Genomic DNA, 25,590 nt, shown 5'->3' with positions numbered 1-25,590 from the left:
CATATATAAGAACCAGATAAAAAATAATAGACGTAAACAGGGGGGGATGCACCATTATTGGTACAAAAAAAAATTCCAACAGATATTAAGCAATGTAATTCTATCAGTGGTGGCCAATTCTGTATGCGCACATATTTTTTTATTTTAATAACTGGAAAACTACTTGCTGGTGGCAAAAATATACGCACGCTTGCATGTATAGAAATGGTCACTACTGATAACATAAGGAATTACATGTATCTGTATACAGATTTTTCTTTATTTTTGTTTTTCAATTTTCTCGTGTCTTTATCGAAAGATGAAAGCAGAAAAAACAAACAAAAAACTTTTAGCAAATAAACAAAAACTGCCCCTCACTAGGTTGTCAGAAAGTGGGTGCTCATTGTAAGTTAAATTTTCATGCAAAAGTGATCACCCATTTTGAAAAACAACCCCCCTCCCTCATGTTAAAAATGGCTTTTTAAATGATAACCTTATTATTTCAGCACGGCACTCTCTGCATGAGTACCGTAATTTCTTCATATCATGAAAACTATTTCTCTGCGACAGAAACGGTTAGCAGATTCACTTTTTTAGCACACCGAAATATATATATACATACACGCACGTGAGACGGGCCTTAAAGTAAAATTTTACCGATTTGTTCTTCATAATTTTAGTTCGGCAGCAAGCGTTCAGGGACCTTGCTTGAATTTCATAAAGTAATTTACCAAATTTCCACGAACAACGATTACTACGATATTATCCCATTGACTACTACACTCATTAACTCTTATTTTCGAGTGGCCTCCGGCCTTGATAAGTGGTGACACCTATGTAAAAAAAAAAAAAGTAATATATATTTTTATAATACTCAAAACAATACAAGCAATAACATTTTAATTATTATTTTATGTAAAAAATAATTAAGTATAATGCAAATTCTTTTTATCTGACCGTTTGTTGCGCCTTCGAGTCGCCTATTCTTCTGATTCACCAACATTTAACAAAATTTTTTCCAAACATATAAACAAATTGTTTTTAGAAAGTTTTTTATATAATTACCCCCCCCCACTACCACCACCACCACATATATATGAGAACTGGTTTCTTCTGTGGAAAGCAACTATTGGCGCTTCTACACTATCAGAACGAAACTTCGCAAATTGTAAAACTGAATTTCACATGAAAACAATGGTATCTACATATTCCTCGTATTTTTAAGATGATTATATCAAAAAATTACGATAATCGATAAGATAGAAAAATAGAATTTACAGAAAACGATTGTATTTACTTATGTAAGACACAGGAGAGTTCGAAAGGGAGGTAATTTTCCGTTTCGATTTAAAGAAGATGACGGCAATTTTCACCTGCTAACACGATTAAAGTTTTTTTTTTTAATAACTCAGTAATATTCAGGTAATTTCGGCAGCATAACTTGGAAGCTACCATTGTAATTTATTAGAATTGAAAAAAAAAATCAGTTGAAACCATTGTTTTTTTTTTTTTGTTTTTTTTTTTTAAATCTGAAAACTCTATTTCTCAACTACAAAATTTCGCCCTAATTAACCAACTATTTATTAAAGTCGCCTGACGAGGATTTTGGGGGTTTGTATTACTAGGCGGTAAGTTTGGGAAAATGAGTTATAAATAAAAAAAACAGACAAAAAATTGTTAGAAACTCGCTCAATATATGTTACCGTGACATAGGCTGACATATATTCGGCGGGTTTTTAACAGTATTTTGACTGGTTTTTTATTCATAACTCCTTTTCCCAAATTTACCGTCTCCGAGAGAGAGTCGGCCGCCATTTTGAATTTTCCAATACATACATCGGTAAACACTGTATGTTTTTCGAGCTAAATAAACATGTTACATTAAATGTAATCACTAAAAACATATCCAGTTAGGTAGAAACGTAACTTATCTTGCCTTTGATAACATTTATTTGGGTACTTGTGCATTTAACGAACCAGACGTAACTCAACATTTGCTCGGCTTTGTCCGACGCATGACGTCAACAGCCGGATAAAACCGAGCGAGCAGACGAGAATTTCACTATCAATTGGAAGAGTGTTAAAACGTAAGAAACGCTGAATTGAAGAAGGTGAAAAAAAGTTTTGTAAAAAGAAGCGACGAAAAATATGAATATAACAAATCTTGCGAACCAGCTCCAGACCCCAGAGAGGCTGTACTAAACTTTTGCCAGCAACGGAAATTGTTGGCAGAAGCGAAAAGGTGTTTCCACCGTGGCCAGGACTTGCCAAGAAAACAAGCCTTTCCGACGGGTACGGTTGGTTGGCGGTGTCGAAATGTAAAATGCCGCCGTTGGACCTCTATCAGGATTGGAACCTTTTTCGGAAAATCGAGACTAACTATCGCATGTATCATAAAGCTAATATATTTATGGGCGTTCGAGATGGCCTCGACAAAAAAATCTCCATCGAGAATGTGGGTTACGTTCTCGCCACACAATTGTGCAGTTGTGCACTGGAAAATCTTTTTACTTATTTAGGTTTAGATGTTTCTACATTTTACAAATTCATTTTACAGTTATTTTGTTGTACCTATTTACTATGCCTCCCCACGGGACAGAGTTAGACACCAAGGTCGTTTTTTAACGTGGAGAAAAGGTACAAAAAAAAAAAAAAAAGAATAAATTGTCTCAGTCGTGAAGGATTTCTCCTCCACCGAAAGAGAACAAGAAAATGAAGTGCAGCATCTGAAGAACAGATGCTGCACTTTGATCTTGACCAAAAGGCCATTTTGTTGTAGCGTTGTTCTTATTTTATCGGCAACGCTCGGTTTTATCCGGCTGTTGACGTCATCATGTGCCGGACAAAGCCGAGCAAATGCTGAGTTACGTCTGGTTCGTTAAATGTACAAGTACCTTTATTTGTTCTATATTTGTTTTGTGACAACTTTTTCGAATCTATGTGTACAGTAAAACAAACCCAAATAAAAAATATACCTTTTTCTTCTTTTATTGAGCACTCTTAATAAACTCGTTAAATTCAGTCGAATTACGAAACTAAAAACTTAAAATGAAAAATAACTTTAAACGAAATAATACGAAACTTTTTAGTTAAACAAGTTTTTAAAACACGTGGTGTTTCTTCCTTGTTGACATTTGCATTTCTGCGAAAACCAAACAAAATCTCTACACTTTCAAGTTTAATTCAATGGGAGGTCTGTAGTTTTATTTAACAAACGTAAACAGATAGGTACATCTTTTTTTTTTTTTTTTTTTCGAACACAGGAAAAGCCTTTCTTGCCAAATTAAAAAAGGTAAGTCGAAGCACCAGCACCACTTGCACTTCAATTACCGGGTATTTTGTAACTTAACAGAATGAAATAAGAATCGATAAAAACAAATATGCAACAAATAAATGTTTTCAAAAGCAAATAAATAAAATAAACGTTACTCTTCTACCTAACTGGATAAGTTTATTTCTGTTTTAATTTGCCGTTTTTATTTTGTTCAAAACATGTTGAAAATTCTCCAACACCGCAGTTAACAGGTAAGGTAAACCAGAGTTGGGTCTGGTATAAAGCTTGCGAAATATTGCTAAGTTGTAGGTACGGGCAAAATGAATGCCGATGCTGAAAATGTATAAACATTTTTTACTTAAAAATCACCAAAAATCAGGAAATTAACCAATTTTAATGAAATTTTCAGTGTTTATTTATTTATTTTTTTTATTTTACACATAATAGTCACCATTTATCAAGGCCCGGAAGCCACTCGAGGATAAGGGTTATTGCGTGTACAGTAATCAATGGGATAATATTGTAGTAATCGTTAGTAATGGAGATTTGATTACTTAAGGGGGCGGTTTATCAGAAATTTGTTTATGTTGGACTTGAAGACATCCAAGTTGTAGTCAGGTGGGAAACAGGCAAATGGAAGAGAATTTTATCAAATAATGATCGCGGAATATAATGAACTAATTATTTTTATTTAAATCTCAGTGGAAATATATTATTTTTGTTTATCATAATACCGATAAGTCGTTGTTTTTTAATATCCAACTGTTTACAGCTCCAGTCGGGTCTGCTATTTAAAAAAAAAATTTGTAATAATAAAAATAAAATAATTTTTACAGGAACATTACGAAAAAAAGCCCTAAAGGCCGTATTAATGAATTCGATATAACTCGAAGAAAAATGAATTTCTCAAACTACCGATATTACCACTGAAGTAAGCATTGTTTATTTAATATTTTCACAAAAAAAATATAATTGCAAAAAAATATTACTACTTTTTTTTTTTAATTACAGATTTCGCACATATTTTTTATATAATATTGAACAATAATTTAAAAAAAAAATAATTTAAAAACAGGAACATAGAAAAATAATTAAATTAAAAAAATGGAAAAATTTATACAAACGTTCCGAATAGTAATTTTTTTATACAAAGGGGTCACCACTTATCAAAGCCTGTAGGCCACTCAAAGATAAAGGTTAATGAGTGTACGGTAGTCGATGGGACAATATCGTAATAATCGTTAGGAGTGGAAATTTAGTAAATTGGATTACTTAATGGGGACGGTTCATCAAGAACTTGTTTACATTAGACTTGAGGACGACAGTAATCGGAGGAGGCTCAGTTTCATCTTTGACTTTGGGACAAAGAAGAGGGGAAATAAATGGGGGGAGGTCACCAACGTTATGATACAGCTTTGAGAAAGCGAAGGCGAGTTGACTCCCCCCCCCTTTTATTTTTCTTTCCTTTTCTTTGTCCTTTTTTCTTTATTTTAAAACGTATTTTACTTTTAATCATGAATTATAAAAAGTCTTCATGATTGCAATATATATATATTTTTATGTATATATGTATGTTCGAACATTGTAATTTCTGTAATTTCACATACCCACCTTAGCAGCAACCAAGTAGCATAACAGAAGTGCAGACTGTCGCCAGGGTGGTCAATTTCAATCCTGGCTTGAGGTAGTTGCTAGTCTAGCCACACTGAAAAGCTGTGATACAGCAAAACAGTTCATCTGTGGATGACTATATATACATATGCATGTATTGTTAGTGGACACTAGGTTTATTTGAAAAATAAAATAAAAACGCTTTAAAATAAGTTAAATAAAAACCCAGATAGGTAGAAGAGTAATTAATCTTGCAGATTTATTTTGGTGCTTCTTTACAATGCATGTTGTCCTCAGGATTGCCAAACTATAAAAAATATTCAAAGCCAAATCTTTCAGAAAAAAAAGGCCAAATTGATAATTTTAGCCAAATTTTCACAACAAAAAGGCCAAATTGGACATTTAAATTTGTAGGGAAAATCATAGCTTACCTGACTAGCATGGGTGTCATGTTCATTCGCTTAAGAAAAAAAATAAAAAATAAAGAAAGCTAAAATGGTGATGTCTCTTTTGTATTTGACGATTATGTGTGAGTAACACAAACGCTATGCAAATTAGTTTATGCAAGATGTATAAAAGGAGGGGTAAAAGGAACAACCGTCGAGTTGAAAAACAATGTGTTATGCGAACGAACGTGTGTATTACTAAGATTATTGAAGCTGACTCAAAAGATTGTGTGTGGGTCGGAACACAACTTTAAAACTCTATTAAAAGCAATTTTCAAACTAGAAACTATTTCGGCTTTATATTATTGTTCGACGATGGAGGGCAAGATTTTTGATGTCCAGTTGAGTCCAGAGTTTAGTGGTGCTGCAGCTGATATGCCCATTATCGAGTGGATTGAAAATGTGGAACGTGTGTGAGCTTTGCACCATGAAAAATGCCGAGCGTGTCCTGCCACTGAGATTGCGAGTTAGAGCTTTGGCCATATACAGGCAACTTAGATCAGAAAGCAGGCCTTTATAACCGCGTATGCTACTGATGCATTTGATGCATATGACCAGTTTGTCACTCGACAACTTCACCCTGATGAAACTGTGGAAGAGTTTTTGCTGAGCTGCAACACCTGGCCCAGTTGATTGGTTGTAGAACCATTGCTCGAATGTTGGTTAACGTGTGCATTCATTTCTGGACTACCGCAACATGTCAGACATATATTGCATGCTTCATCCAGCTGCAGGTGTAGTGGTCCCAACCGTTTGACAAAGAGAGGCCGAACAGTTGGATGTGCAAAGTTCATCATGAGATACGTTGCTTCAGATTCAGTGGCCTTGGACACTTAGCATCACAGTGTCAGGGAAACATTGAAGGGGAGGAATTATTAGCATTAGTTTCCTCACCGACCAAATGCAGACTAAGAAGCTCCTCTCCATGAAAGTACATATAAATAGGCAATAGTGCACAGCGTTAATCGATTCTGCGTATTTGCACACTTTAGTTGTTTTTGGAACCGGAAGTCAGCAGGAGAGCTAACAGCTGATAAAAGGATATTGAATTGCCGAGCATACGGCAGAATAAATATAGAGGTTGGCCAAGTTCCAGCTGTCAACATTGAGGCGTTGGTCGTGGATAAACAGCTGTTCGACTTCAATCTACTGTTGGAGATTGATGCGATCAAAAAACTTGGTGGATTTTATTTCACGGAATCAGGCGAAGCACATTTCAGAGGCCTAAACAGATGTGCTGCCATCTTGATCGACGAGCCAGACTTTAGTGTGACTTATGATCGCATGACAGGGAATAGATTGCATCGTGGAAATGGGCAAACGATCACTGTCCCAGTGAACTGAGTAACAGTCTACAAAAATATGCAGTGCCTTGTCATGCTAGGGATGCCTATGAGAATGAGATTCAACAGTGGTAGCAGAATGGCTGGTGCCATATTGAGAAGAGGAACCTGGCCACCCAAGGGTCTGATTTCCTTAATTGCGGTCATGCAGGAGTAGAAGCAAAAATGCATCTGGTGCTTGACTCCCGGGAATTGTATGAGTTTGCAAATGCTTTCACTGTGAATGCAGAAGTTTGCACGCAGAAACTAAGAGAGTGGCGGTAACAAGGGGTCAATGTGTCGCTTATGGATCTGGAAAATGCATATCTTAAAATCGATGTCAATAAGGCACTAATGGCCGTTTCAAACAGTTATTTTTAGAGGCCAGTGCTTCTGTCTTACACGATTGGGATTTGGGCTTAATGTGGTGCCACTTATTGTTTTTCTCAATCGATTGGAGTCCTTATTCTAATCTTGATCCATGAAATTTTTATTTGAATATAATTTGAAAAGATATTTTAGCTTGTGTTATTATATTCTTGATTTCAATAAATATTTGATTAAATATTCGGTTCATAGGAAATAAGAAAATGTGTAAGTCATGTACTCACAAGAAATACAGACATTCACACATTCTATAGATTTAGAGATTATTTGAAAACTAGCATACCTGTGCTCCGGTGTTGCCCAGGAATGTAGAAAACTCAAAAAATTCCATTTTGTAAATTAGAATTAATGGTTTTCAGCCACAGAAAAATTTTTTATTTAACTCTAGCCCTAAATACCGGTAGTATGTACTTCTTTCTCTTTTCATTTGATTGAACAGAGAAAGAATAAAAAAGAATTATTTTAAAATGCAAAGTAGGGAATGGGTTTCAATGTTATAAATTTTTAGAAATTGGAGGTAGAATGATTAAATAAAATTAGAAAATAAAAACATTTTTCAAACAGCAAAACAGTTTTATTTTAGATGGCATTTAGTAACCTATACGACAACTGTTGTATCCTGAAGAAAAGTAGCCATGTGTTAATGTGTTCCACATTTATTGTAATTAACATTTTCATTTAATATATGTCTAATTTTTTAAAATTTGTGATTTGTTAAACAAAATCTCATTCATTTCCAAAGAAAAAAGTGCAAGTAAATGTAAATTTACAGCAAAACAATTTTGTTGTATCGTGGAGGAAAGTAGTCCTATGTTAATGTGTTCCATGTTTAGTTTACTTAACATTTTCATTACGATCCTGTCTTTATTTTATCGTTACTTCCATAGTAAGTGCTCGTCTGAGCTCCAATCCCTGGTCCCCTCTCACCAATCTTTCACGAAAAACGCCCGTCTAGCTGAAACCACTGTCAAAAATTTTCCCCACTCTTTATCTGTGCCAAAACCAAAATGTAGATTCCATGAACAAAGCTTCTTTCTTAGAAGTGCACGCCTGTGGAACTCTGTTCCGTTTGCCTGTTTCCCACTTGACTACAACCTGTATGTCTTCAAGTCCAACATAAACAAATTCCTGATGAACCGCCCCCTTAAGTAAGACAATATCAAATCTCAACACTAATGTACTGTACATGCAATAACCCTTATCCGCGAGTGGCTTCCGGACCTTGATAAGTGGTGACCTTATAAAAAATATATATATATATGTCTAATGTTTTAAAATTTGTTTTAATGTGTGATTTTTGGTAAATAAAATCTCATTTATTTTCAGAAAAAAACGAAGAAAAGTGAAAATAAATGTAAAGATGCAAACGAAAAACGCTGATGAAGAAAAACCTTTTTCTTGTCGACTCTGTGGCTCCCGATTTACACGGAATTCATCTTTACAAACGCATCTACGAATACACACTGGAGAGAAACCCTATTCTTGTGGGACATGTGGATCGTCGTTTCCACGCGAATACAGTCTTAAACTTCACATGGTCACGCATAACGATGAGAAATCGTTCCGGTGTGAATTATGTGGTTCGACGTTCAAACGTAAATGCAATTTAAACGAACACCGACAAATCCACAGTGGACAGAAACGTCACATGTGCAATGTATGCGATTCAACGTTCACATTGAAATCAAATTTAAAAAAACATGTTCGAACGCATACTGGAGAGAGACCGCATTCATGCAACGTATGCTGGGCGTCATTTTCACATAAGCCAAATCTAACATCGCACATGCAAACGCACACAAAATCATTTCCGTGCGACGAATGTGGATCATCATTTTTAACAAAATCTGATCTCAAATCCCATGAGAAAACAACACACGGCGACAAGCGATATTCTTGCGATTTGTGCGACGCGATGTTTAAAACAAAATATGATTTTAAAGTTCATGCACGTGTACATTCAGGCGATAAGCCGTTCACATGTGAGTTGTGCGATTTATCGTTTTCACAAAATGCCAACTTGAATCGACATCTTCGGATTCACAGTGGAGAGAAACCATATTCTTGTGAAGTGTGCGGTTGTAGATTTTCAAGCAATTTTAATTTGAAAATTCATAAACGATTGCACACAGGCGATAAACCGTATTCATGTAATGTGTGTGGATTATCATTTTCACATCGTTCGAACCTGAAAACTCACACGAAAATACACACGATTAACGCGAACAAAAAAAAAAAAAGCAAATATCAGGACCTCAAGAAATGACTTAAAAACAACATGCCCCTGAAAGAAATAAACATCATACCAATTGTGATAAAGGGAACTGACCTAATGAAAAAAGTCTGAAGTACTTAGGAGCAATACTTGAAATACCAAATAACAAAGAAAGTAAACCTTGTGTTTATTTTCAGCAGCCTTGTAACTCTTGCTTCCTTAATTGCCTCTTTCCGTCCATGAGCGATGTTTCTGACAAAGGAGGAAGAATTGCTCTGGGTCAGAATCTAATTTAATGTTTATTGTTTTGATTCACAGAAAAATACACACGATGGTCTTGATAGAGTCAAACACGAAAAAATAAGCAAATATCATGACCTCAAGAAATGATTTACAAACAAAATGGTCCTTGAAAGAAGTAGTCATCAGTTGTGGTAGGGGGAACTGATGCAAAAAAAATCTAATAAAGTACTTAGAATACCAATGTAGGGAGTTGAGCAACAACACTTAACATTACACTTGAACTTCTACATGTTAGTACAGTTGGGAAAGCAAGAACCCGGAAGGGAATTCAAAAGTTTAGCAGTTCTGGGGAAGAAACTATTAGAGTTGAAGGCTTTCTGGCATCTAGGGATCTCTACTGTGTAGGGGTGGGATTTAACTACTTGTCGGGTTTGTCAGGGGTATTTACGTCAAGGAGGTCCAAGAGCTTGTAGTTCATTGGAGCATTTACCATTAAAATACTTGTAAAACCGGCAAAGGGATGCAACATTTTGTCGATGGGACAGAGGTTGAAGCTTAGATGACAATTTAGGACCTATCAGGTTGGCGGCTCTCTTTTGAACCCTGTCTAGAAATGAGAGGTTAGTAGCAAATACACTGGCCCAAATGTGACAACAATACTCCATACATGAACGAATGATGACCTTGTAGAGGTACAGGATACTTTCAAGCATAAGTAACTTTCTAGCATGGTAGAGAGAGCCCACCTTCTTTGCAGGAGCTTTGGTGATGCTATCGATGTATCTGTTTCAACTTATGTTCCCTATGAACGTTAAGCCGAGAAGTTTGAATGCATTTCTTTCAGGTAGTGTATCATTAACCATAGCTATTGGTGGGTGAGAAAGTTTCTTATTATTAAAGGAAACAAGCTTAGTCTTGACAGCATTGAATGTTACCATCCATTTTTGTCTGCATTCTAATACAGACTGGAGGTCTTCCTCTATCGTTTCCGACATTGCCTTGGATATGGGTTCATTAGTTTTCCCCTTATGTCTGTTATAGAGCATGATGTTGTCAGCAAATATACCCACCACAGGTCATTTATGAATATCAGGAATAATAAAGGTCCAAGGATTGACCCCTGGGGTACACCCACATTTATATCATATTGTTTTGATGTACAATCATCGAGGGCAACCTGGGTTCTTATTTTAGAAGGATTTAATTATGCTAAGTATTCATCCAGTAATACCATAGAATCTGATTGTCATGAGAAGACCATCGTGCCATACCCTGTCAAAGGCCTTAAATATATATAGAGTTACTGCCCTACCTTCCCTTGCCTTATCAAGTGCATGGTATATACGTTCAGAGATTACAATTAGGAAATATGCAGTAGAACGGGTTTGCCTAAATCCATATTGTTGGTTGGAAAGAAGTTTAGCAACTGTGAGGTGGTGGACTAGAGCTCGATTAATTATGAACTCAAAGATTTCGGCGAAAAGAGGGAGGAAGCTAATGGGGTGATAATTTAATGGGTCAATTCTTTCGCCAGAATTCTTGTAAACTAGTACCTCAGAAGTAGTTTTCTAGCTGTCAGGAAAGAAAGATTCATTAAGGCATTTGTTAAAAAGTTTGGAGAGAACTGGAGCAACCTCAGTGGAGCATTTTATTAATAGTACAAGTGGAATGAAACCGGGTTCACATGTTTTTAAGATGTCTAGGTTTTTTATGATATCATTGAGATCAAAGAATCCCTCTCACCATCAAAAACAACACTCAGTCTTTCTCATGAGTGAGAATGCCACAACGCAGTAAAGGTTTAATATCAGGGTTTTGCCATCAAAGGCTGATGAGTTCCAACTATCCAAAATGTGTTAGGCACTTTAGCAATGAGTACTGGATAGAAGTCAGCCACAAATACAGGCAACATTGGAGGGATGTACAATGGCATCAAGTAGACACTTGGACTGGTCCAGATTAAGACAGCTCCCCTTCAATTCTACACTGGAAAAGGCTGAGCTCAGTAGACGGAGAGATGGATGAAACTGCTTCAATCTCTACTCCAGACACAAAGTTGGATGCAGAGCCAACTGTAGAGTAGCTAATTAAGGCCACTGACAACTTGGCCTCAGGCAAAGTCTTAGAGAGCAATCCTGTGTTGCTTAGCTTGCCTGTTGTGGTCATTCTCCTTTTTCCGTTGTCTGCATATCTATTTTATTGGCACAAATGACATCAACATTCCACCATGCATTGTCTTGAAATATCGGCCAATCTTGCTGACCTAATCTCTAGGGAATTCTACATTTTCCATTTTGACTTCTTTGATGTCATTCCCGAGGACAACTGCATCCAGGGTTCTGACCGACTTTCCTTTGACGTCATTCTTGGGCACCTGGATTATCCTACATTTCTTCTCACTCTTTCTGTTGGTTTCACGCACTCCTCTTGTCTTGATTTAACAAAGAAGACAACAACAATGAAAAAAAAGAAAAACAAACTACTACTACTACATGTCATCTATACAACGTTTATGTGATGAGTTGTCAACATATTTCCTAAGTTCTGGTAGGAAATGGTGACAAGGAAAATCAGTTCCTTCACTTTTATTGTTTTTCCGTATTTTTATTGTGAAATGATTCATGGAAATATAAGAAAAGGACATTATTGAAAAGTATACAATAAAATTAACAAAATTATAAAAAGATAAAAATAAAAGAATTTATATGATAAATTGTGGTTACGGAAAATATTGTATATGTATTGTATTGTTGTGTAGATGTATGACGAAATGAGACTGAAGATTTATATAGCTTGTATAAAGTTTTATTCAGCTAAAAAGAGCGCTGGCAAAATAACAAGGGGAAAGAAAGATGGCCGATCACTGCTACTACTGTCTCCCAGAAAGAGAGAGAAACAAGGGAGGTAATTCGGGGTAGAGAAGAAAAGAGTTCTTTTATTTTCAGGTCATGTATAAATATTGTGGTTACGGAAAATCCCATTTGAAAATGGGATTTTCCGTAACCACAACAAAGGTAGATGTTTCTCGCATGCCTTTCTAGCTAGGGATTTCCCCTTCCTACTCTTCAAAAAATGCTCCATTGCCAAAAGTGTGCTTATTCATAAAGTCTGAAGAAATGCTGGTTTGGAAAATTTTCAAACGACATTGAAATTGTCGAACTGGACATGGAAACAATTGTAACGTAAATTGAAATACACTTTTTGTTGCCACCAACACCTTGTTTTGAAGTCTTGTTTTTGCTTACACAGTATATTAATGCTCAATTATAAAATTTGATAATTTTGTAGCTTACTCTTTAAGCCAACCATTTTTGGCTTAAAACTCATTGGTATATGAAAATTTACTGAATTGTTGCCTGTGAATGTTAAGGAAAGGAATTTGAACAAAGAACTTTCAGGTCTATCTATATCTATCTGGTCAGCCTCCTTATTGAACCAATGTGATTTTCTCTCTCCAGATTTCCCTGTCCTCCAGTAGTTGCCTCGGGTCTTCAGGATCACAGTTGGCATCATGTGAAATTTGCTGAATGCATGTGAATCTAGGTTGTCCTATGCTCATGTGCCCATGCCATGGAGTTCTCACCGGCTTTTGCTTGCTTCTGTGGCAGTGACCGGCAAATCGTAGACGTCACTCCCTGATGGTAGTAGATATGGCAGATAGGTTGCCATAAAGTTGCTGCTTCATGGGATGATCTTGCCAAGATATATTTAACACTGTTTGTATGTGTACATACCATCTAGCTTTCTTTCCAATTTTTTGGTGAGTGTCCAGGTTGTCATCATCATCATGCAGTCTGTCAGTCTTGACAATGACTAGTCAGGTCCTGGGTGCTTTATCCTTCGGTGTTGGCGGTGTTCTCTTTTTGTGTGAAATGTCGAGTCACAGGCACTGCATATGTGGGTGCTGGGGTTGTGTCATCGATAGTGTCCAAGCTCTAAGTCTTCTCCAATCTTTCTCTCTATTTCTTCCTTCCCTTTGTGGAAACTGTTCCACCTTTCTTTGGCTTGTTCCTTCCAACTCTCGACATTGATGGTCATCGCCGCTTTGTTATATTTTTGTAGTGAAGCTTCTGACCTCCTACCTTGCAGGTTCCATTTTCCAGTTCCGTGCAGAAGATCTTTTTTTTGGATTCGGTTGTCTTCCATTCTGGCAATCTGCCCGGTCCAGTAGTCGAATAGTAGCAAGGGTAGCTTCTTCACTGTCTGCGTTTGCTCTCCTGAGAACTTCCACGTTTTATACGTAGTCACTCCATTTGATCTTCATGATCCTTCTCGGGTGTCTCTGCTGGACAGCTTCCAGTCTCCTTATGTGTTCTTTATACAGAGTGTAGATCTCTGCTGAGTACAGCAAGGCTGGCAGAACGATGGCTTTGTAGACCCTGCACTTTATGTCTAGCCGGATACCGGTCCTTATCCAGAGACTCTTTTCTAGCTTACCAAAGGAGACATATGCGCTTTGGATTCAGCAGCTTATTTCTTTGTCAGGACTTAGAGTGCTTTCAAGATATTTGAAGTTTTCAACAACTTTTAACACCTTGCCGGTGATTGTTATTATAGGTTCTTGGGGGTCGTTGTTACTTGGTGAGAGCTGATACACCACTTCTGTCTTCCCTATGTTGATTTGTAGGCCGATCTTCCTGGCTGTTTGATAGAAGGTATCAACTATCATCTGCATCTGAGCCTGATTGTGAACTATCAGAGCAGTCTGCGAATAGCAGTTCTGTTATCAGCTCCTTCCTGGTCTTGGTCTTCAGTCTTGCATTGTTGAACAGTTTTCCATTGGAACTCCTGAAGACGGAGACACCTTTTTCGATGTTTTGATGAAGCAGTATTAGGACGGTTCTCAGAAATAGGGTGAACAATGTTGAGGCCAGTATGCACCCTTGTTTGGTGCCGTGGTTTACTTCAGAGTTCGCTTTCTAGGTTCCCTACTACAACTCTCCTTTTTGTTCCTTCGTGAAATTGTTTGATAATTCCCACAAAATGATCGGAGCATCCGAACATTTTAAGGACTTTCCACAGAATTTTTCGGTCAACCGTATCAAATGCTTTGTGGACGTCTACAAAGACTATGTAGAGCTCCCGGTACTGTTCAATGGCTTTTTCTTGAATCTGCTGTAAGCTGAAGATCATATCTATTGTAGATATTTCACACCTGAACCCGCACTGTGATTCGGTTAAGTCTTGCTAGTAGAGCTTGCACCACTTTAGCCATTATTTTCCTGGAAATAATCAGCAAGTTGCTGCAGTCTTTGTGATCACCGTTGTTTTTATAGATTGGGATGATCAGGATATCTTTGAATTCTTGTGGCAGTGTTCCTTGTTGCCAGCATTTTGCTATTAGTTGAAGTTTTCTTATGAGTTGCTCTCCACCGAACTTGTATACTTCGGCTGGTATATCATCAATTCCTGGAGATTTGTTCATTTTAGTTTTGTTAATTGCTTCCCATACTTCTTGAAGAGTTGGTGTGTCATTCAGATCCATCTGCTGGGGGAAGACTATTATGTGGCTTAAGATCTCCTCATCCATATTGGATTCTACATTCAATAGGGTGCCGAAGTACTCTTGCCATCTTTTAGTTAACGCTTTTGGTTAGGTTAGTGTAGCGTTTCAATCTTCTGATAAGTGGGTGTAGTCATCTGGCCTCTGGGGCCATACACTTCCTTCAGTGACCTGAAGAAATCTGCAGAATTGTTTTCCTCCGCTTGCTTCTGCATATCTTCAGCCTTTTCAAGTCACCAGGTGTTTTCCATTTCTCTTAGTTTTTGTCTGGACTTCTGCCCTCACTTTGTAGCACCGTAAACAAGGACAGTCTCCTCCACTGCTCTGAAGAACTGTCTTTTTTAAAGTTGTCCAACTGGTTTTGCATTACAAAGCTAAAAAAATCCTTACTACAAAAGAAAGCTTAAAAATATTAATTAAATTTGTTAAAATCCATACTGACTGCAGCTTATCCAATGTAGCCCATGTTTCTGAGATGTGAATTTCGATATCTTTATCCGTGGAACCTATGTTGCTGCTCAGTGAGGTTTAGATGACATTCTGCCAGAAGTCTGGAAGACGTGGCTTCAATGGCATCCATCTTGATTCATGCGATGCTGTAAATAATGAAGATGTTATTCATGTGCGAAGAGAAGGGTGCATGCTTTCTTCCCTAAAAAAGCTGAATAATCACACCAAGCAACTACAGAGGAATAATATTCATTCCAATTGCAGCGAAAATCTACAACACCATGCTTCTCAACTGTATCCAAGCAAATATAGAAAGAGTGCTCAGAAAGAACCAGAACAGATTTAGGAAGAGTCGCTCTACTACTGATTAAATTCTTACTGTCAGGAGACTAATCGAAGAAGTCAACACCAAAATCTTTAAGGCAGTTATGCTGTTTATAGATTTCTCCAAAGCATTCGATTCTGTGCATAGAGGAAAATGGTTAGCATCTTAAAGACATTCCAAACGAACTCATTAACGCTATCATGATGCTATAAAAAGGCACTGAAGCTTTCAGGTAGTCATGGCAATCAAGTTTTTTTTTTTTTAATACTTGTTAAAGGAAAGAAGTTTAGTCTTAGCAGCATTGAATGTTACCATTCGTTTACATTCCACTACAGGCTGGAAATCTAAGGTTTCAGCCATTGGATTAGATGTGTGTTCATTTGTTTTCTCTCTCTGTCTGTTATAGAGCATGATGTCATCAGCAAATATACCCATCTCGGAGACAATTTTATCAGGGAGATCATTTATGAATATCAGAAATAATAAAAGGTCCAAGCATCGATCCTTGCGGCACACCCGCATTTATATTGCGTTGTTTTGATGTATGACCATCTACGACAACCTGGAATTTTTTCTTGTCTAAGAATTATATTAAGTATACACCCAGTAATACCATATGATTTAATTTTCATAAGAAGACCTTCGTGCTAGACATTGTCAAATGCTTTACGGCTACTAGCAGCAAAATCCCACCCCCTTCACTCTAAAGGTTGCTAGATAGATTTTCTATTCTCTAATAGCTTCTTTCCTTGGACTGCTTACATTTGGAATTCCCTCCCTGCTTCCAATTTTTTTCCAATCGTACAAATATGCAGAAATTTAAATGTACTATGAACAACCATCTTGCTGCTGAATTCGCTATCCATGTGGCCACCCCCTCACAAACCTGGTCCCTATCACAGTGAGCGGAAGTAAAATAAATAGCAAAATTATAGTCAATATGCCGTTAGAAAATTTATGCTTATTGTCAACATTATCTGATCCTTTTAACTTCTGGTTTCTGTTGTCCATTTCATTAGATAATTAGGCATGGTTAAATGAATCAGAAAGCTATAAAGAAAAAGTATAGAGAAAAGGGCGTTCGTGTTATTTGAGAGGAAGGTCATTAGGCTGAATCTAAAAATTCAGTACACAAAGTTAAGACGCTGGAAGTAGACTCAGTTTATCTAAATATGGAACGGAAGTCACTAAGCATGAAACAAAAAACGGAACCATATGGAATCATTTCTTGTATCATGAAACAATTTTAAAAAAATAATAAATTTTTATTGTTTACATTTCTATGAACATTTTTTAATATTCAAAACATGGAAATATTTTATTTCGAAAAAGGAATTTAAACTTTCATAGTTTACGTTTCTATAAATAATTTTCTAAATATTTAAAATATATTCATATGGAAATGATTAAACATTTTCACAAATTTCATCACGTAATTTTTTCATCACATAAAGTATCAGAAAACAAAGTATCTTCAATTGAATTATGAAACCAAAACTTTCTTCATTATTTTTTATATAAATGTTTGAAATAAGGTTTTTTTTTATATATAACACATTATTTATGACGAAAAATTCTGATAAAACTTGTGAAAGACATAAATATATATGTGTATCAGAATTTTTGAAACCCCTAACACGAAACTGCGAATAAAATATAAAAAAACTCGTAATTTCTCTTTTTAAAGTGGGTTGTTTATTTTCTTTATGGAATATACTTCCAAAATAAACTATTAAAGTTGTTCAAAAAATAATAGAAATATTATTTTTTATTTTTTAAAAAGCAGTGTTTACAAAGTGCCGGTGTGCCTTCATGCAACCATGTTTTTTACGTAATGAAATCAATTGAATTTTACGAGTTAATTTTTTTTCAATTTTTAAACTTTAAAAATCTATGAAAATTTTTCTATTGGTTAAATTTTTACGATATTTTCAAAGTCAATGTGAAATTTTATGCTCTTTCCAATAAACAAAATATAATATTTTAGACAAACGTTTTTTTTTAAATTCATTCCCCCCCCCCCCGCATTTTGAAATGTCTATTAAAATTTTAATAATTTATTTATGTACCAAAGTTTTATATATCACAAATTGAAGATAAAAGATCAATAAATAATATATTCGAATTTAAAACAAACAAAAAAGAATATTTTTGTGCAAATTTACCTGTAAAGTCCAGTGTGAAACCTTTTTTTTTTTTAAAAAACACGTTTTTTTTTGTTTTTTTAAGTGAAACCATATAATCTTCTTATATTGCACAGAAAGTTTCGTTTTATTAGGAAAATTATTTCTATTTCATTCAATTTTTTTTTTTAGATATTAAAAAAAAAAAGATCAACCCCATAAACTGGAAATACAATATATTAAATCAAAAACTTATGTATTTCTTTGAGAAAAGAAAAAAAATTCATCAACTGTTTTTTTTAAGGCAAAAAATTATAAGTAAAATGTAACTAGTTTTCAGCTATGGAGGCACAAATTTCTTTACGCGCTAGGCTAGATGGCTAACGTGAACGTGTGGTTTTTACTTCATTCTGTTCACCCATAGTTCAAAACAATAAGAAATAAACTACTTCCGGTTTTATAAAAACGTAAAATGTTTGCGGGATGGCAGGATTTTCAAATAGGCATTTAAAAAATTCTTTTATTTAAAAAATAAATGGAGTTTAAAATATAAATATTGATAAATTCTTAACAATGAAGAATGGAACTAAATATTCAATAGTATTTTTTATAAGTAAGTGATTTTTTGGAATTTATATCGATTTTTTATAATCGACGTAAGTTAAATTTCATTTATTTTCTTCAAATCGTTTTAAAGAAAACCGATTTAAAGAAACAATTATTGCATAATTTGCTATTAAACCTGTTATTATTATTTTTGTTAATTTGGTCTTTGCTCCTTTAATTGAAAAAAAAATTAGGGGTTGATTTTTTTTTTTTTTTTTTTTTTTTTACATTTTCACCCCAAACAAAGCACATTGCCACTTTGGTGTAGGGGGCTACTATCAGGGGCAACAACTACTGGGGTACTATGTAGGGATTTGGGCAGCAAGATGTCGGTTCACATTACACTTGAACTTCTGCATGTCAGTACAGTTGGGGAAGCAGGGACCTGGAATGGAATTCCAAAGTCTAGCTGTTCTAGGGAAGAAACTACTGGAGTAGAAAGATCTTTTACATCTAGGGATCTCTACAGTGTGGGGGTGGGATTTAGCAGCCTGTAGGGTTTGTCGAGGGTGTTCACGTCGTGGGGGCACAAGTGTCTGCAGTTCGTCAGAGCATTCACCATTAAAATACTTGTAGAAGAGGCAGAGGGATGCAACATTTCGTCGATGAGACAGAGGCTGAAGCTTAGATGCCAGTTTAGGGCCTATCAGATTTGTGACTCTCTTTTGAACCTTGTCTAGGAGCGAGAGACTAGTAGCAGATGCACCAACCCAAATATGACAGCAATACTCCATACATGGGCGAATAGTGGCCTTATAGAGGTACAGGATACTTTCAGGTGTTAGCAGTTTTCTAGCACAGTAGAGAGAGCCTACCTTCTTTGCAGTGGCCCTGGCAATGCCTTCAATGTAATTATTCCAACTCATGTTTCCTGTGAACGTTAGGCCAAGGAATTTGAAAGATGAACTCTCAGATAAAGAGTCGTTGGCCATTGCTATAGGTGGTAGAGAAGGTTTCTTGTAATTATTGAAGGAAACTAGTTTAGTCTTGGCGGCATTTAACGTGACCGTACATTTTTGTCCCCATTCCACTACAGATTGGAGGTCATCCTCTACTGTTTTTGCCATTTCTTTAGATATGTGTTCATTTTTTTCCTGTCATGCCTGTTATAGAGTGTGGTGTCATCAGCATATATACCCATCTCAGAGGCAATTTTGTCGGAGAGGTCATTTATGACTATCAGGAACAATAGTCCACTCCCGCATTTATATCATATTGTTTAGATGTATGACCATCGAGGACAACCTGGATTTTTCTCTTATCTAAGAAGGATTTAATTATGTTAAGTATTCTACCAGTGATACCGTATGATCTGATTTTCCTGAGGAGACCCTCATGCCATACCCTCTCAAAAGCTTTAGATATATCTTGAGCTACCCGCCTTGTTCAGTGAATGGTATATACGTTCAGAGATTACAGTGAGGATGTCTGCTGTGGAATGGGCTTGTCTAAATCCATATGTTGGTCAGTCAGAAGTTTAGCATCTGTAAGGTGATGGACTAGAGCATGGTTAATTAAGATCTCAAATATTTGGCAAAAAGTGGGAGGAGGCTAATGGGGCGATAATTTGATGGATCAGTTCTTTCGCCAGAATTCTTGAATACTGGTACCACAGAAGCAGTTTTACAACAGCCCGGAAAGCAAGCTTCATTAAGGCATTTGTTGTAGAGTTTGGAGAGAACTGGAGCTACTTCGGCTAAGCACTTTTTTAATAGCACAGTTGGGATGAGATCGGATCTACATGCTTTTGAAGTGTCAAGGTTTTTTATGATAGCATGCACTTGAGCAGGGGTGATTTTCAGATCGTCTAGCGTAGCGTCTGTCCGCAAAGGAAATTCAGGTAGGGGGTGGTTGGAGGGTCCAGTGTGGAGTTTGAGGCAAACCCCACTGGCAAGCATGTTAGTCTTCTTGGTTGCTGAGCAAACAACCTTGTGATTGTTGGTTAGTGGAGGAATTGTTGATTGCCCATTATTTACTACACTGTTGTAGATTTTCCAGAAGTTACGAGTTCCTAGTTTTGTGCTTCGATACGGTTTTTAGTGGTTTCCGTAAATTCTCTCTTAGCTGTCGCTATTTCTTTCTTAATGTAACTTCTAGCTTCTATATATTTCTGTCTGTTTAAACTGGACTTAAGTCGGTTAAATCTGTGGTATGCATGCTGCCTTTGAGCAATGGTAGTTACGCAAGTCGAAGTAAACCATTGGGGAGAGTGGGGCTTGCTATAAAATTTCCTCATGGGAACATGTGCTTCAATTGCAGTTTTGAACCATTCAGTGGTCTTATTTGCGCATTGTTCAGGAGGAAGAGAAAAAATATTTCCCCATGGGGCATCTCTGATAAGATCTCTGATGGCTTCCCAGTCAGCCTTTTTATAATATCTCGTTTTGAGCACTGGCTCTTCAATTTTTGCTCTAGAGTTTAGGGCGATTTCAACCATTATCACTGCATGATCAGCGTTCCCAAGTGGGTTGTCGGCATTCGTTTTATAATCATCGGGAGCTTTGGACAAAAACAGATCTAGAAGTGATGTGTGTTGTTCTTGCTGATCAGGGAAATGGGTTGGAAACGTAACCATTTGTGATAGGGAGTGCAGTTCTTTTCACGTCATTTTTTAATGGCCGCTTTTGATACACCTAATAAATATATTATTTTAAAAAAAACACCATTTACAAAAATGTGAATAATAAAAATTCTCATTAATTTTTTTTTTAGTGATAACACAATAATAAAAAAAATTATTTATAGAAATGTAAAAAAAAATTAAAGTTTATTTTTTTTTTTAGTGTTTCATGATAAAACAAAAAATGTTAAAAGTAAAATAATTATTGGTAATCATGAAGAAAGAGAGAGGCTGTTTCCTCCGTTTGACTATAGGTGGCGTTACTGTCTGACCACCTAGTTACGGAAGCACAAAATGTATATAATGACACCCTTGAAATAAAAATAAATGTTTTGTCATATTTTAATTTTAAACATGTTTTTTTTTTGTTTTTTTGCAAACATATTTAAGTTTGTTTTTTTTTTCAAATATATTTACGTTTTTTGTTATTTTTTGTTTTTGCAAACATATTTAAGCTTTATTTTTCCAATCATTTACGTTTTGTTGCTAGTTTATTTCCAAACATTTACGGTTTTTTTTTTACGTTTTTATTTTTTGCAAGCATAAACTAAATGTTTTTGCTATATTTTTCTTTTAAACATATTTATGGGTACAACAGTTTTTCCGCGAGTATTTTGTACGCTCTTATAATAAAAAAAAATCAACGTTTTTTCTTTTATCTTTTTTTTATGGACCCCCCCCTTTTTTCTTAATTTTTCTGCACTTATTTTACCTTTTTCGCGAGTATTTATATATATATATTTGAAAAAGGATATTGTAAAACCTGAATTTTACTTGAAACTACTATAAAAAAATAGCGTAGTAAAATAAGTGCATAAGAGAGTAGATAATGCATGTGGATGTGTTATTGGCAGCTTTAGTAACTCTCGCTTCTCCTTTTTTGTCCGTCCCCATTTCCAATGAGTGATTTTTCTAACAAAGGGTGCAGAAAAAGCTGCTTTCTAGGTCGGTAGTACTTTATAAAGAGTAGCCTGAGATGTCAGAAAATTTCTGTTTCTATGTCTATCCTTGTGGTTACGTCACTAGTAAGGGTGCTGGAGGTAAACGTTTCATCTGGGCTAACGTTACCTACCTGATAGTCAGGGACCTGAACCTTGGATTAACCACTAAGGAGGCTGTCCTATCAGCAGGTGCAAAGTAACGGGGCTGCTATATTGCCATTTGGTGAATGGATTCTGGACCATACAGTAGTTTCTGGTAGGGTCTCTCGATGCCATACTAGTGGGTAAGTGTTACAGCTTTACCTTATCATGTGCTAAAAAAAAAAAAAAAATTTTCTTGCCTTTTTCTCTCTTATTTTCCCTCTCTGTCCTGCTCCAACCAAGTCTACCGACCTGCTCCACAAACCCCAAAACCTCAATCATGACAAATCTCCAAAAAAGAAACACAAATAAACCTAGAACCCCATCAACCAACGTAGACCCCTACTACCAGGTCTCTTTCTCCAACATCAGGGGTCTACGTTCCAACCTTCCAGAGGTTGAAACACAATTACAGGAGACGAAACCGGACATATTCTTTCTAAGTGAAACTGGCATAGGGCCAACCACTTCTCTAGACGAATTCATAATTAAAGGATACTCCAACTTAACATCTAAATCTGATCCCCAAGATCGCCATGGGCATGGAATATGTGCCTACATCAAAGATGGCTTTCCATGTGGTAGGGATATCTCCAGAGAAGACCCTAATTTACCTTATATTTGCTTTAGGGTTGCACTAGCTTACACCACTGCCTTCATATTTGCCTTCTATCGCCTTCACAACAGTGGTGTTACTATCTTTAAGAGCATATCTGAGAAAATTGACCACATCCTGTCTGCTCATCCTTCGGCTAACATTCACATTTGCGGTGACTTCAGTGTCCATAATGTGGAATGGCTGACCCACTCAAATAAAACCGATGACGTGGGGAGTTTCTGTCATGACTTTGCCATTGCTTATGACCTGACTCAGATTGTTCGCGAACCCACCCGTGTGCCCGATACACTAGGTCAATATGCAAGCCTTCTAGACCTTTTCCTCACAACTTCCCCTGAGCTGTGTTCATGTTCTGTTCTATCTCCTCTGGAATCCTCTGACCACTCCTTGTAACAGTTAAGATAAAAATGAAATGTTATAAGTCTTCAGACATACCTCTCCACCATATGGATACTCTATGGCCGACTGGGATAGCTTCCGTACATTCATATCTGACCTATCTCTGCATTCCATGTTTAAAAAGGATGTGTCCTCTATAGTATCAGACCTGAGCGAATGGTTAATTATAGGCATAGACCGATTCATACCCTCCAAAAAATTCCAACAAAAACCCAACAGCCAGCCATGGTTCTCCCCTGAATGTGCTGCTGCGATCGCGCACAGAAATCACTTTTTTCCATAGCTACCAACGTAATAGATGTACTGAGACTAAAGCTGCTTTCAGGACTGCCAGCAACCACTGTAAAAGAGTAATAAAACATGCAAGAGAGCTATATGCTCAGTCTGTTAAATCCAAAGTAGCTGAGCAGCGGCTTGGTTCCTATCAGTTTTGGCAAATAGCAAACAGGATCTTGAACAGAAGCATGCGTTCTATCCCAACTATCATCAATGGACCTGAGGTCATCTCGTCAGCATCAGACAAGGCCAGACTATTTGCCAAGAACTTTGCAGCTAATTCTACCCTATGCGACAATGACCATCAACTCCCTGTATTTCCTCCTATAACAGACAACACGCTATGCAACATACAAATATCTGTGCATGAGGTCGCCAAGCTAATCAAGAACCTTGATTCCAGTAAAGCAACTGGCCCTGATGGCATTCCAGTTATAGTGCTGAAAAAGCTCCAACCAGAACGTGCCCCCATACTTACAAAACTGTTTAAGTGTTGCCTTAAGGAGAAGTGCTTTCCAACACCCTGGAAAACTTCATCAGTATGCCTTGTATTTAAGAATTCAGGTGAAAAGTCATCTCCCTCTCAGTACAGACCAATAAGTCTCCTGTGTGTCATGAGTAAGTTGTTGGAATCCATATTAAATAAAGAAGTAGTCAAACACCTCAACAGAAACGACCTTCTTAGTGACATGCAATATGGTTTCCACTCTGCAAAATCTACAGCAGATGTGCTAACGGTTATATTACATAGGATTAGTGAATCTCTTGACAAAGGTTTCCTTTCCAGGGCAATTGCTCTTGACATATGAAAGGCCTTCGATAAGGTATGGCATAAGGGCCTACTTCACAAGATTTCCAGCTACGATATTACTGGAAATGTTTTCTCAATTATTAAATCATTTCTCTCCGATAGGTTTATAAGAGTAGTGGTTGATTAGCAGAAATCAGAGGCCTACAGTATTAATGCTGGAGTTCCCCAGGGGTCCATCCTGGGCCCAACTCTCTTCCTGATCTACATCAATGATCTCCCAAAACACATACTTAAATCATTCGTTGACATCTATGCTGATGACACGACCATCTATGGCAACACATCAAAGGCCGTAAATGACAAAGTTCTCTCTAATTCTCTCTCCTCTGATCTTGAGCATGTGGTACAATGGGGGAAGAGGTGGCTGGTCACTTTTAATGCATCCAAAACCAAGCTTCTATCTTTACATCATCAACGCTCTGATCCCCATCTGGCATCAATTGAAATGGATGACTCCATGTTTTGACAAGCTTCTGGGCTTGACCTTTACTCCTGATCTGAAATGGAACACGTACATCAAATCTGTTGCCAGGGACGCTGGGTAAATGGTGGGATCCTTCTACCGCTCCAGAAGATATCTCACTACTGATGCAATTCTCTATATTTATAAAAGCCAAGTACGTCCAAGGATGGCGTACTGCTGCCACATCTGGGCAGGAGCTGCTAAAAACAGCCTATCCTGCCTTGACAGAGTACAAAATAGACTTCGTGGGTTAGTGGGGGATGCCCTTTCTCTTCCCTGCAATCTCTCTCCCACAGAAGAGACGTTGCGAGCCTGTCTTTGTTTTATCACTATTTCCATGGCAGGTGCTCGTCTGAGCTCCAATCCCTCGTCCCCCTCGCCAATCTTTCACGAGAAACACCCGTCTGGCTGAAACTACTGTCAACAATTTTCCCCACTCTTTATCTGTGTCTAAATCCAAACGTAGATTCCATGAGCAAAGCTTCTTTCTTAGAACTGCATGCCAGTGGAACTCTTTGCCGCTTGCCTGTTTCCCACCTGACTACAACTTGGACGTCTTCAAGTCCAACATAAACAAACTCCTGACAAACCGCCCCCTTAAGTAAGACACTCTATCAAAACCCCCAATACTAATGATTACTACAATACTATCTCAATGATTACTGTACATGCAATAACCCTTATCCCTGAGTGGCCTTCCCGCCTTGATAAGTGGTGACCTCCATGTAAAAAAAAAGCAAACTTTTCAAAAAGAAAAATATTTAAAAAATATTTAGTTCATGCCTGCAAAAAAAACAAACAAAAAAAAAACAAAGAAAAATCGTAAAAACAAAAAA

At 36.8% G+C, this 25,590-nt stretch overlaps 3 protein-coding genes across 3 annotated transcripts in view; 1 reads left to right on the top strand and 2 right to left on the bottom strand.

Annotated features, from left to right (window-relative positions):
• LOC145242726 (uncharacterized) overlaps positions 1-25,590 on the bottom strand; it is a 39,104-nt gene that overhangs the window by 9,467 nt on the left and 4,047 nt on the right. The window lies entirely within an intron of this gene.
• On the top strand, positions 2,033-12,691 carry LOC145242722 (uncharacterized). The gene is made up of 2 exons (XM_080105866.1): positions 2,033-3,271; positions 8,346-12,691. The coding sequence occupies exon 2, from the start codon at positions 8,380-8,382 to the stop codon at positions 9,283-9,285; it is 906 nt and encodes a 301-aa protein (XP_079961992.1). The 5' UTR covers positions 2,033-3,271; positions 8,346-8,379; the 3' UTR covers positions 9,286-12,691.
• On the bottom strand, positions 14,627-15,007 carry LOC145242887 (uncharacterized). The gene has a single exon (XM_080105996.1). The coding sequence runs from the start codon at positions 15,005-15,007 to the stop codon at positions 14,627-14,629; it is 381 nt and encodes a 126-aa protein (XP_079962122.1).

The sequence above is a fragment of the Euprymna scolopes genome, chromosome 21 (genome assembly GCF_053919585.1).
Source record: "Euprymna scolopes isolate OS-2025 chromosome 21, ASM5391958v1, whole genome shotgun sequence".
NCBI classification, from domain to species: domain Eukaryota; kingdom Metazoa; phylum Mollusca; class Cephalopoda; order Sepiida; family Sepiolidae; genus Euprymna; species Euprymna scolopes.
Note: the sequence above shows the minus strand (reverse complement) of the source record. Positions and strands in the feature narration are given on the sequence as shown.

Coding starts and splice junctions, on each gene's coding strand:
- LOC145242722 (XM_080105866.1), top strand. CDS start 8,380: ATGCAAACGAAAAACGCTGATGAAGAAAAACCTTTTTCTTGTCGACTC.
- LOC145242887 (XM_080105996.1), bottom strand. CDS start 15,007: ATGGATGAGGAGATCTTAAGCCACATAATAGTCTTCCCCCAGCAGATG.